The 12,159-nt window shown below is 39.5% G+C and overlaps 2 protein-coding genes and 1 non-coding gene across 5 annotated transcripts in view; 2 read left to right on the plus strand and 1 right to left on the minus strand.

Moving 5' to 3' along the window:
- LOC106814011 (GTP-binding protein 2-like) overlaps positions 1-11,485 on the minus strand; it is a 21,589-nt gene extending 10,104 nt beyond the window's left edge. For both annotated transcript variants that reach the window (XM_014818266.1, XM_014818265.1), the window contains exons 1-9: positions 11,314-11,485; positions 7,025-7,051; positions 6,078-6,262; positions 5,547-5,673; positions 4,767-4,964; positions 3,415-3,589; positions 2,323-2,539; positions 1,920-2,061; positions 1,562-1,620 (exon numbers count right to left, since the gene is read on the minus strand). In XM_014818266.1, the coding sequence (XP_014673752.1) occupies positions 1,562-1,620; positions 1,920-2,061; positions 2,323-2,539; positions 3,415-3,589; positions 4,767-4,964; positions 5,547-5,673; positions 6,078-6,262; positions 7,025-7,051; positions 11,314-11,400 (1,217 nt within the window). In that variant the 5' untranslated portion in view covers positions 11,401-11,485. The remainder of the gene's footprint in view (positions 1-1,561; positions 1,621-1,919; positions 2,062-2,322; positions 2,540-3,414; positions 3,590-4,766; positions 4,965-5,546; positions 5,674-6,077; positions 6,263-7,024; positions 7,052-11,313) is intronic.
- Trnad-guc lies at positions 1,396-1,467 on the plus strand. Its single transcript has one exon. It is a non-coding gene; the product is annotated as a tRNA-Asp (tRNA).
- A 52-nt stretch (positions 11,486-11,537) lies between the features above and the next one.
- LOC106814009 (pre-mRNA 3' end processing protein WDR33-like) overlaps positions 11,538-12,159 on the plus strand; it is a 6,564-nt gene continuing 5,942 nt past the window's right edge. The window contains exon 1 of one of the 2 annotated variants that reach the window (XM_014818263.1): positions 11,538-11,641. The gene's annotated coding sequence lies outside the window, so the exon portion shown is untranslated. The other variant, XM_014818264.1, reaches the window with a different exon arrangement.

The following is a 12,159-nucleotide window of genomic DNA, read 5'->3' on the forward strand; positions in this document are numbered from 1 at the left end:
TCGTGCATGTGCACGTAGACGTGCGTGCGTGCGTGCGTGTGCACGTACACGTGCGTTCATGCGTGTGTGCGTGCGTGCATGTGCACGTACACGTGCGTTCATGAGTGTGTGCGTGCGTGTGTACGTACACATGCGTGCGTGCGTGCATGCATGTGCACGTAGACGTGCGTGCGTGCGCACGTACACGTGCGTGCATGCCGTGCGTGTGCACGTACACGTGCATGCATGAGTGTGTGCGTGCGTGCATGCATGTGCACGTAGACGTGCGTGCGTGCGTGTGCACGTACACGTGCGTGCATGAGTGTGTGCGTGCGTGTGCAGGTACACGTGCGTGCGTGCGTGCATGCATGTGCACGTAGACGTGCGTTCACCTGCGTGCATGCGTGCGTGCGTACGTGCCTGCGTGCGTGTGCAGGTACACGTGCGTGCGTGCGTGCATGCATGTGCACGTAGACGTGCGTGCGTGCGTGCATGCGTGCATGAGTGTGTGCGTGCGTGTGCAAGTACACGTGCGTGCGTGCGTGCATGCATGTGCACGTAGACGTGCGTGCGTGCGTGTGCACGTACACGTGCGTGCATGAGTGTGTGCGTCCGTGTGCACGTACACATGCGTGCGTGCGTGCGTGCATCGCTATTACATGACATGACATACTAAACATGAAACATCGCTATTACGTCAGTATCATTGAACAACTTTGATTGGCTGATGAATTGTACAATCGGGCGATTTTATCGCCGGCCCTGGACACACTAGGCGATTAAATCGGGCGACTAAATCGGGCGACTAAATCGCCCGATAATATCAAAACGTTTTGATCTATGCGATTAAATCGGGCGACTAAATCAGGCGACTAAATCCGGCGACTAAATCGGCGGCGATTGAGTGGACACACTAGGCAATTTCACCAGCGATTTAGTCGCCCGATTTAATCACCTAGTGTGTCCGGCCCTCGATGTGTCCCTTTAATTATTTACATGCACCGTACAGTGTTCAACAATACACACTGAAATTTCTCCAACTTTCTTTACAAGCTTTAAATGTTTGGGCCTATCTTTCCTGTATACACATATACTATATATGGAGATGGCAAGACACATATTCACACAACGGCTACAAAAGACCCCGGCCATGCACTGTGTAGTAAATTGCAATTGATAGATTAGATATTAAATACAGTGCACACCAAAATGTCAAACAACATTTCTAATCGACAATTGACAACTAGGGCAGACCAAGGGGACGTTTCGTGGATGCCAGTGTGTAACTATGTCCTATCTCACAAACGATTTACTACACCTTATCATCATATCGATTTTCCTATGCTCGCGTTTGAAATACTTTTAACTTGAAATTTACATTGATTTACATTGAAATTTTTTTGATTTTATGTACATTCCTCGCTAGTATAGTGGTTAGTATCCCCGCCTGTCACGCGGGAGACCGGGGTTCAATTCCCCGTCGGGGAGAACATATACATTAATTTTATTTATGTTCATAACTATTACATTCAGTATTATTGCTTTCATTATATAGCAGACAGAAATGCTTACTACAACTTACCTGACAAGCGTTCCACCCACAACAGTGCCAGTGCCTTGTAGTTTAAACATCGAGTCAATCTGTACAAATAGACAATAGAACTTATTTATTTCATTTGAACCACATTACATGTTAATTATTTGCCTGTACCATCAATAAGTGTTATTATTATCATCATTATCATCGGCGTTGTTGTCTTTGTCATTGTCATCACCGCCATAATCGTCATCATGTAATGTTACTTTTTAGTAGCTGCAAAACAATATGTAACTACTAAAAGTGGTATTTATACAAATAATTGGCATTTATATTTTCACATACTCAGTGAGTAGGAATGAGCTCAATAACCTCATAACACAGACGTTTTAACAAACTGTACCTGGAATTCAGGGTGATCCTGAATCTTTTGCTCACGTTCTTTTAACGAGCTAAACTGCGGCAGAACGTTGAGGAAGGTCGTTAGAAGGTCAAGGTTCTCGCCCGTAACGCTTGAAGTGAAGAAGATCGGAGCAGTGCAGTAGCTGCAGAGAAACACACGCGTTAAAGAATAACATTTCACGGTTTGTACACCTAAGGCAAATTTTTGCATGAAGTCTAAAGAAATTTTTCAGGACTTAACTGCTTTATATATCATGGCTGTGAGATATATTAGTTGAATATAATCTTTGTGCCTCATATTGCACACTCAGTGATTAGTGGAAAAACACTTACATGAAGCAAATTGCATTGCCTCTCAGATAATTTCAATTTCACGGACTTGGACCAAACCCATCCCGACTTACTTTTCGCCAGTGAAACAGGAGGCAGCAGTAATGGCGTCGTCACGGCCGTGGATGCGGAATGGTACCTTCTTGCATCCAGGTGACTTGAGCACGCGTTCTAACTGCTGCGTTGTCCTTTCTATCACAGATGCTGAACAGAGATCGATCTTACTAACCATGACGAATATAGGGACTTGCAGGGCCAGTGCAAGTCCGAGATGCTCCTTAGTCGTGCCAGCTGGAACAAGTAAATTACGTAGTGTCAAGCATTATTATTCGTGGAGTGCTCCATTTACGATTATTGTTAACTGCATTACATCACATGTTACTCGCTTACACTCAGATATTCTATGTAAAGAACAGCCATGACTTCCTGATGTTAACACTTCACTCCCAGACTGTAAGCAGTCTTCATAGTAAAGAGGTTAGTGTTCTGGCCTGAAATACAGCAGAGAAGGGGTTCAAATCCTGACAGGAAGAGAAGTTTTGCAGATAATTTTCTCATGACTGTTTTTTTTTAAATAAATCCAACAGTGAATAACATAGTATTACATAAAACACCATTTGCACTTACCATGCAAAACAAAATTAATTTGTTACACAATCTTGGAAGCAAGCTGCTATCTGCTATAATTATCAACTCCTAAATCCTTAGCTCACTTCTTCAACGAGTGATTACAGACAGCCCTTTACATAGCAGCCACTCAAAAGAAAATCTAAAGTATTCTTTGATAGACAGGCTTCCATTCTATACAGGTTGGCAGCCCTTTCAATTCTTTTATTTCACGTTTCTTTTCTCATCCGCCAGCATTGATATTTATTTCAAGATCTATGGAGCAAGTTTATTTCTGCACGGAAAGTTCAAATGGTAAGGTTTTGCATAATACTATGTTAGCCACTGTTGGGTTTATTTAAAAAAAACATTGAAAAATAATCTTAAAATAAAGAATTGGAGGAATTATATCTGTATAAATGCCTCAAATTAAAGGTGAGTATGCCTGTACTGTGAGTAAGGTAAGGTGTGTTTGTGTGTGGTGTATGTATATTTTACTCTCTCAGACTATACCGTTTCTGTCAATGTATTAGTGATGTCTTATTGCAGGTGACACTTACCAATTCCAGTGTTGGCACTGACCACAAGCATGACAAAGTCTGGTGCATAAGCAGTTAGGCCAGAGATGGTTGTGTGCAGGTATTTTTGATGTCCAGCCAAATCAACGAACGTGATAAGTTTAGTTGAGTTCTCGCATATATCCTCCGCTCTCCTCGACTCAGTGTAATTAATGACCTGAAGGAGACCAAAGGTCGTGTGATTAGTAGATTAATGGAAGGGATGACGGATTGATGAGATATTGGAGTGGAGAACAGGGGATTTATTTGAGGTATTGCCTGTATTGTATGGGGACATATTGGACATGGGACATATTGAACGTATTAGGCGGGGGACGTATTGAACATATAGGACAAGGGACACGTATTGGACAGGAGACGTATTGGACAGAGGACGTGTTAGATGTATTTGGATTTATTGGGTGTGATAAGTATTGGATGTATTGGACATATTTTGACGTATGGGATGGGAACATATTGGACAGGGGATGTATTAGATCTGATGTATTGAACATATTGGACAGGGGATGTATTAGATCTGATGTATTAAACATATTGGACAGGGGATGTATTAGATCTGATGTATTGAACATATTAAGACAGGGATTATTAGATGCATAGTATTGAACATATTAACAGGGGATGTATAATCTGATGTATTGAACATATTGGACAGGGAATGTATTAGATGCTGATGTATTGAACATATTAGACAGGGGATGTATTAGATCTGATGTATTGAACATATTAGACAGGGGATGTATTAGATCTGATGTATTGAACATATTAGACAGGGGATGTATTAGATCTGATGTATTGGACATATTGGATGGGAAACGTATTGCAGGGACCATCTTAGACAGGAGATATATTGGGTGTATTGGACGTATTGGATGGAGGACATATTGGACGTTTTTGGACTTATTGGAACAGGGACATGTTGTATGTATGGGAGCATATTTGGATGTCTTGGGCAGTGAATGATTGGATGCACTGGAAAAGGGACATATTTGGATGTACTGGTTGGGAGATATGACAGACAGACAGACAGAAAGCACAATGGAAACGTTTGAATAATATGAAAAACATGCACGTGCATTTAAGAAATACAATTTCTCTAAATACGATAGTACACCATCTCTTTCCTTTACTTCCACTGGCAATGACCTGCCCGAACGTACGCATGCACACAAGCGCACACTCAACTTTTGCTCGCACACAAGCACACACACACAAACACACATGCATGCACATACACACACACCCGCGCGCATGCACGCACGCACACACAGTGACACACGCGCGCGTGCATGCATGCACACACACATAGAATCCAAACAGAGAACTTATCTTACCTGGCCCGTGCTGTCGAAGCCGAGGATCTCATGGCTGACGCTGGACGTCCTCCCGGACTGAATCTCGTGCGGATGACGAAACACGTTCAACCTGGCTCTGCCTCGCCCGTTGTCCAGCCGGCCGTGGGTCAGTGTGCCCAGCAGTGTGGACTTCCCAGCGTCGGCATTGCCAAGCACTGCCACACGAAGCTCTATGAACTGCGCGAGGGCGAGAGAAAATGGCGAGGTTATTCGCGCACTGAGTGCAGGAATCCTCCATCTGAGCAACAGTGAATTGCCAAAAATCTCCATCTTACTCTGATAATGGCCCTGGATGGCACCACAGACTGCCCGGTGCAGGGGTTAAGTGCCCTGACGACGGGTGGGTGGAGTGGGGTGAGGTGGTTAACCCTACATTGGGAGTAGGGGGGCAAAGGCTGCATAAAACTTGAAGTTTGAAGATTTAAAATGGCATCTTTAGCATTTCCAGCAGGCAATAATTGATATAGCTATAACTACTGATATAATGCAATATATCAAAGCCACAGATTAATCAACTCTTCATCGTGCTGCTTGTTTTAAAGATCTGTGATTAACACAGCTTTACAGATAAAGAGCCACTACAGATTTTAGATAGATCATTCCAAGCCAAGGTACTGATTTTTATCCTTCATAGAGGTGGGGGTGGGGAGTCATCAACTCTACCACGGCCAAACATCATTGCTTTTCTGTTATTTCTAAATAGATGAGCACGAAAATCCGTTTGGACTTCTAGCTCAAGTGTCCCCATTAAAAGCCCACCTGCTGATCATCAGGGACTTTTCGGACAAGTAGCTCCGATGCATGTTTAACTTCGACCGGTTCGCCATTCTCACTATTCTCCATCTCAATCTGCCTCACTCTTAGTGGAGTCACTGTAGCTCCCAGCCTGCCAATGACAACACACAGAGCTATAGATAAAATCCCTTGTAAAACATCGATTGTTTGCTGTCTTGTAAAGAACACGGTAATGCAAGTTAATATCGGATAATGAAAAGTTATCAATTTGCTAGCCTTTTGTTATTTTGTTTTTGTAGTAATTATCGAAAATGATTATATGACGGGTGCAGAGCGATTTTGTTTCACACCAACTATGACATAGATTTCAAAGTTTTAAAATTAAAATTAAATGCACACTAGTCTGGTTAAAGGCACCATCTGTTTGGTTTATTCAAAACACAAGATTGCACGAAACAGTCGAGGCTGGCTGTAGTGGGAATCACAACAAACACAGCAAACCTTTGCCTAAAACAAATGATGCCAGTATTATCAAAGCAAAAAAAACATGCTCACTTCTCCGCCATTCTGTCCAGAGTCTTGAGGGAAAGTGACATTTCGGCAGCGGTGAGGCCTGCCAGCAGACCAGAATCTTCCACACCAATCTCATATATAGCCTCGCCGTGCCCCTCCTGCAAACGCCATTTCATCTGCGTGACGAGATGCTCGAATCGTGTCCGTGTCGGATTGATCAGCTTCAGCTACAAGCACAATCATCACATGAGAGTCCATTTCGCAAACATTTATACCATGAATATATCTATATCATAGAATGGCATAGATATGTACAGTGGAGTATAGCATAGCATAGCATCAGGAGTGTATAAAAACAATGTTTTTATTGTGAATTCATATTTATCTTGTGTTAAATCCAAGAAATTAACTCACTATCAAAATTTCCGATCTCCATTCGGGAAATCTTCATTCCAAAGGGAGATCGAAAATTTCGATAGTAAGTTAATTTCTTGGAATAAATATGAATTCATAGTTTTCAACGAAATCCAATGAACTTATTTCATTCAATGTTTTTACTCACTCCTGATAGTGCAGTATAGTGTAATTATAGAATATATTATACTGCATTACTGGTATAGTAAATAAGTATAGAACAACACAGCACAGCACAGCACAGCATACCATAGCAATTAGCATAGTACAGTACTAAAGTATAGTATAAAATAGAACAGCATAGACTAGTATTAATTTATAGTAGTATATAATAGCATTATAATATTGTACAGTATGGTATATCATGGCATGGAATAGCATGGTGTGGTATTGTATGACATGGTATCGTATGGTATGGTATGGTATGGTATGGTATTGTATGGCATGGTATAGTATATGATAGTGTAGCATGTCATGGCGCATCATAGCACAGCATAAAATAGCACAACATTGCATAGCATAGCAATGCATAGTACAGCATATTACAGTAACAACTTGTTTGAAAGATAACCTACCTTATATTCTATGTTCCCCTCTGCATCCTGTAACACAAATTGACAACGATTCATAATTACGCTACAAAAACACGCAGACGTTCATGAACTCAGTAGACACATACAAATTAAGTGGTTGGGGTTAGGGTAAGGCAAAAAATTTGGCATGCAGTGCAATAAACATAATAATAAATATAACTATAATTTAAAATAAAATAATGTAATAATGTAAATTTATTCCGTCGCAAAGAGTTTTGACAGGACAAAAACAACTTCGGCTGAATCGTGAGAAAATTTCCGAAGTCTCAACTATTGTAAAATGACAATTTTTTTAAACAATTTAAAACAAAGAGATAATTACCATAATAAATGTACAAATAGTTCGAAACGTTTCTTTATACGTTTTGTGTATATCATTCTTTATTCTTGTATTACATACGCACACCTCTCTCTCTCTCTCGCTCTCTCTCTCTCTCGATCTCTCTCTCTCTCTCTTTCGCTCTCTCTCTATATATATATATTATAATATAATAGATATATATATTTATTATAATTATATATATATATATATATATATATATATATATACAGGGGTAGAAATTAACTTTTGAACAAGGGAGTCCAACGGACTCCCTACCCTCATTAAAGATATTAAAACAATAATGCATGTGCTTATTTTTAAGATTCATGCAGTTGCATGTCTGCCCAATTTTCTTTGGACATTAGCTGAAAAAATACAGTAATTCCGCGAGGCTGTGCTCCGGAACGAACTATAGTTAGTATGGCAGAATTTTCAGGGCGTCACACGGACTCCTGCATATGTCAAATCAGGGAGTCCGACAGTAAATCAGAGAGTATTTGACTCCGGACTCCCGTTAATTTCGCACCCTGTGGCTGTATATATATATATAATATCAAGAGCATATAAAGCCTTCTTTATATGCTCTTAATAATATCTATATATATATATATAATATATATATATATATAATATATATATATATGTATATATAACATGCGAACTGGGAACAATGGTGTCAGTGGCTCAGTGCACAACAACAGAGGCTTTGAATTAGCTCTCCATCCACGGTCATTTGTGATGAACTAGGATAACGACCTCATTTATATCAGAAGACGAGATCACACACAAGCGTGCTTTCACCACTGATCGGCCTCTGCATACCACTAAAACATTTCAAGTACATTATCGAGTATTTAGGGCAGTTCAGCCCCCTGTTAGAGAGCTCTTCTAACAGCCGACTTCACAGAACACGCTACGTACCAGATAAACGATAAAACAACACTATCTTATAGTATCTAGCTTTAGCTGGCATATCAAAACAGCGAAAGAACGAAAATAAAAGTAAAAGAGAGAAAGTCAAACGTGTTTCTGCACAGCTAGTGCGAATTAACACACTGTACTTCTCAATTTTTGTCTTGATATTTTGCAAAAACTGAACCTACATATAGATTGTGAACCACTTAGTAGGCCCCCGTACCCTTGTGTAGCCCAAGTACGATAGAATAAAACAACAGCAGTTAAATTGACTACGTCACGAATTTTCTATGGTAATATTTGTAAAAAAAAGCCATTTTTTTACATTCAGGGATGAGATTGGATAATTTAATCTTAATCTTATTAAATTTAATCTTAATTAGCAAACAGAGGAGCGAGCAATGGGAGGACCGTAGGTCATCGCGATGCTAGGGGGGTCCGGAGGCATGCTCCCCCGGAATTTTTTTAAAAGAATGGTGCAATTTGGTGCATTCTAAGCTATTCTGAACACATTATAGGAGACTCTTGAATCACCTTTTCAAGTTGTCAAAAGGGACAAACGAACTATAATAGGAAATCAGCGGGCTGAAAATAGGGCAAATTTTTTATTAAATGTCTAGACATAATGATATTTTTCTGTTTCCACCCGTCGCTTGCATTGTTTTACTCAGACATAAGCTGCCTTGCTGCGACGAGATTTGAATGAAAAAAACACAATGCGAATGGAACAATCAGTGCATAGTCATGCACACAACATGCACACGGCAACATGTAAACCCGGCCCCCAGGCCAGGCATGGTCGTTACGTGATCAGCTACCTCAAATGTTTGCCCCTCTACTGCAGCCTGTGAACGAGGATTTTCTTTTCTGGTACGCAAAAACAGATACACTGTATACTTCGCTGTCAGCCTACTGTCTACACTCTACAGTCTACAGTCAGGTGCTGTTGAGGGTATATAATTTAAATTGTTACATTGTTACCCCCCTCCCAATTTTCTCAACGAATTTAGACGTTTCACAAAATCGACCCCTGGGACTGTCAAATCCGCGGATTTCCGCGGATCCGCGGAAGAATCTCATCCCTGCGACATTAATACTAATTACTAACGGTACTAAATGTATCGTCAAATTCTTACCTGATAAGAGTGTTTCTCAACTAGTTAAAAATCCTAAAAACCTGGACGATTTGATATTATTATAATATTCTGACGTTAATCAGAGTGGCTATATGCCCGGCAACCGGCATATATCTGACGGCTACCGGCCACGGTTTCGATTTCCTAAATGCCCGGCAGTTTTTAATTTTCAGCGTTATCTCAAGTAAACAAGGGTTATGGTTAGGGTTAGCAACTGCCGGGCATTTAGGAAATCGAAGACCGAGACCGGCTGCCGGGCATATAGCCACAGCGGACATTAATTGCTTGCTATGGGCTAAGTATGAGCCACGAGTGTATGTTTACATCGAACAACATAGGAATATAGGAAGTATGATGCAGCAATTTAACCATAAAAAGTGAACAGAATTACTTACATTTTGTGAAAAACTAGAAATATTTTTTTTAGTTTTACTATTTATGGTGATGTAATCACTTTAAGTCACTAATAACATGCATTACCACAGAGAAAAACTGACAAAAAATTACTTTTTACAATCCTAATATTAAAAAAACGCAATATAAACGCACAGTTTTAAGGATCACACAATATGGATATAGATAATTATATACACCCAACAAGAATATTGAGACAAACACTTCAGAAAATGACATTTGACAATAGACAACTAAAGATTGCAAACACTATCTATACTGTATGCACTATGGTGACTATGCATGGTCCAACACTTGCATTGGGTTGCATTAATTATTAAATAATAGTAAAACTTGGACAAACCTGACCAAGGGAAAAGGGAAAATGTTAGAAGACTTTCAAAATGAGTGCTTACGCAAAATTCTAAAAGCACACAGTAAAACACCGCTAGAAGCTCTGCGAATAGAGCTATAGGTATTCTACCGATATTAGACAAGATAAATTACAAAAAACTCATGCTTCTACAATTCATAGTTAATTTGGAAAATAATAGATTGATAAAGAGTTTACATACAACAGACTAAAGAGGAAGAAAAAAATTGGGCAAACAAAACCTAGGAAATTTTAGACAACTATGATTTAGGAATATCACTCACAACCATCGGAATAAAAACAAAGAAAGCCTGGAAAAAACAAGTAAAACAAGCTATTTAAAAAAAGTGTAATAACAAGAGATAAAATGAAAACCAAAGGAAAAACAAAAATAAAGATGATAAACATTGAAACATATGGATTGAAGGAATATATGAAAGAATTATCATTTGCCGACTCGTGTTTTGGATTTAAATGTAAAACTTGCATGATTGAGCTCAAAGGTTAGCTCATAGGGTCTATGTACCCCAGGGTACGTTCCGCCAGTACCCCAAGGGACATAGACCCTCTCAGCCAAAGGTTACTTTAGAAATAACTTCAGTGACGACAGGTGTAATCGTTGTAATAAGAATATGAAAGAGGATATGGAACATAATTGTGATAGCTATAATACTATTAATAGATATAAGGATGCCATGGGGAACAAATAGACGGCTGGAGAGGGGACAAACACGGGTTATTGAAACCAGAGTTAGGGTATGTGCGGAAAATTCTGGTGATTCGAAACACTAATAAAAAAGTAAAATATTTAGAGAATTAGAGGCGGTTGGCCCTAATATAGTAATACTAATAGTAATAGTAATAGTAATAGTACTAATAGTAATACTAATAATCTTCTGTTTCTCTAAATAATCCCCGCACTTCGATGTAATCGAGTACCTTGTGAAATACAAGAGAGAGCCAAGATACAAGCTACAAGATTAATATCGTGCATGGTCACAAAATTGTTCTGCATTAGGTAATTTATATCTATTTCGTAATATTATTATAGTTATCGCGTAATGCAAACAACATTGAAATTGAACATTCGAATTTGAAGTTTGAATTATTGTTAGTTTGTTAGTCGACTTACCTCGGGCGGTAAACTTTCTGGCATTTCTGCTTCTCTGTCGTTGTCGCTGAAGACTAGGCTTAATAATGGTGCGGTTCTTGTCTCCATTCTTGTTAAATGTAACTAGGAGTTTGGCTGTTTATATGGAAATATTATTGTTACAACAGCTGACATTGTATTTCATCAGAACCGGAAAACCGCCAATGGGGTCAAAATGGGTCAAAGCCAAACCGGAAGTGGAAATGGTCTTGTGTTTGATAAGTCTGCAAAATGGCTGAAACGTGCGGAAAATTGCGCTTTTGTTACGAATAAAACTCCTGAAGTCACCGATATATATCACAACCTGGCAGTAATAAACACATATTCATCTAGATTAAGTGTGAAGTGATGTATTGCTGGCGGTGAATAATAAATGTGGTTGTAGCATGTCGTTATAGTTATGCGAAGTTAAAACTTTTGAATGAAGCATTGAAGACGAAGTCAGAAGACAGGAATGCAAATTTCGTGTATAACTAAGTCTAAGAAGTTTCAAGTTTCCACCTTTGTGGGATTTATAATTATTAACACCACTAAATAGACTAGCGGGAAGTAGGTAATCTTCAATATGGATGTGTCAGTGATCCGTATTAATTAGTGTTTCGCTTGATGATTCATTGGCAAAATTTCACAGAAATTTTTTTCACTTCTACAAAACGGAATGAAAAAATTCGAAGATGAGGCAAAAGAGGCTAATGTGGTCTACGTCATCAGTATTTGAGCTCAATTGGTAACCCTACAACACGCCATTCAAACGAAACTCAAGGCTGTGGTTCGTAGTGCAGTGCTGCACAGGTGAGATCGGGGCCTAGACCAGGAATATCAGCCGGC

The sequence above is a fragment of the Priapulus caudatus genome, unplaced genomic scaffold (genome assembly GCF_000485595.1).
Source record: "Priapulus caudatus unplaced genomic scaffold, Priapulus_caudatus-5.0.1 Scaffold854, whole genome shotgun sequence".
Taxonomy (NCBI): domain Eukaryota; kingdom Metazoa; phylum Priapulida; class Priapulimorpha; order Priapulimorphida; family Priapulidae; genus Priapulus; species Priapulus caudatus.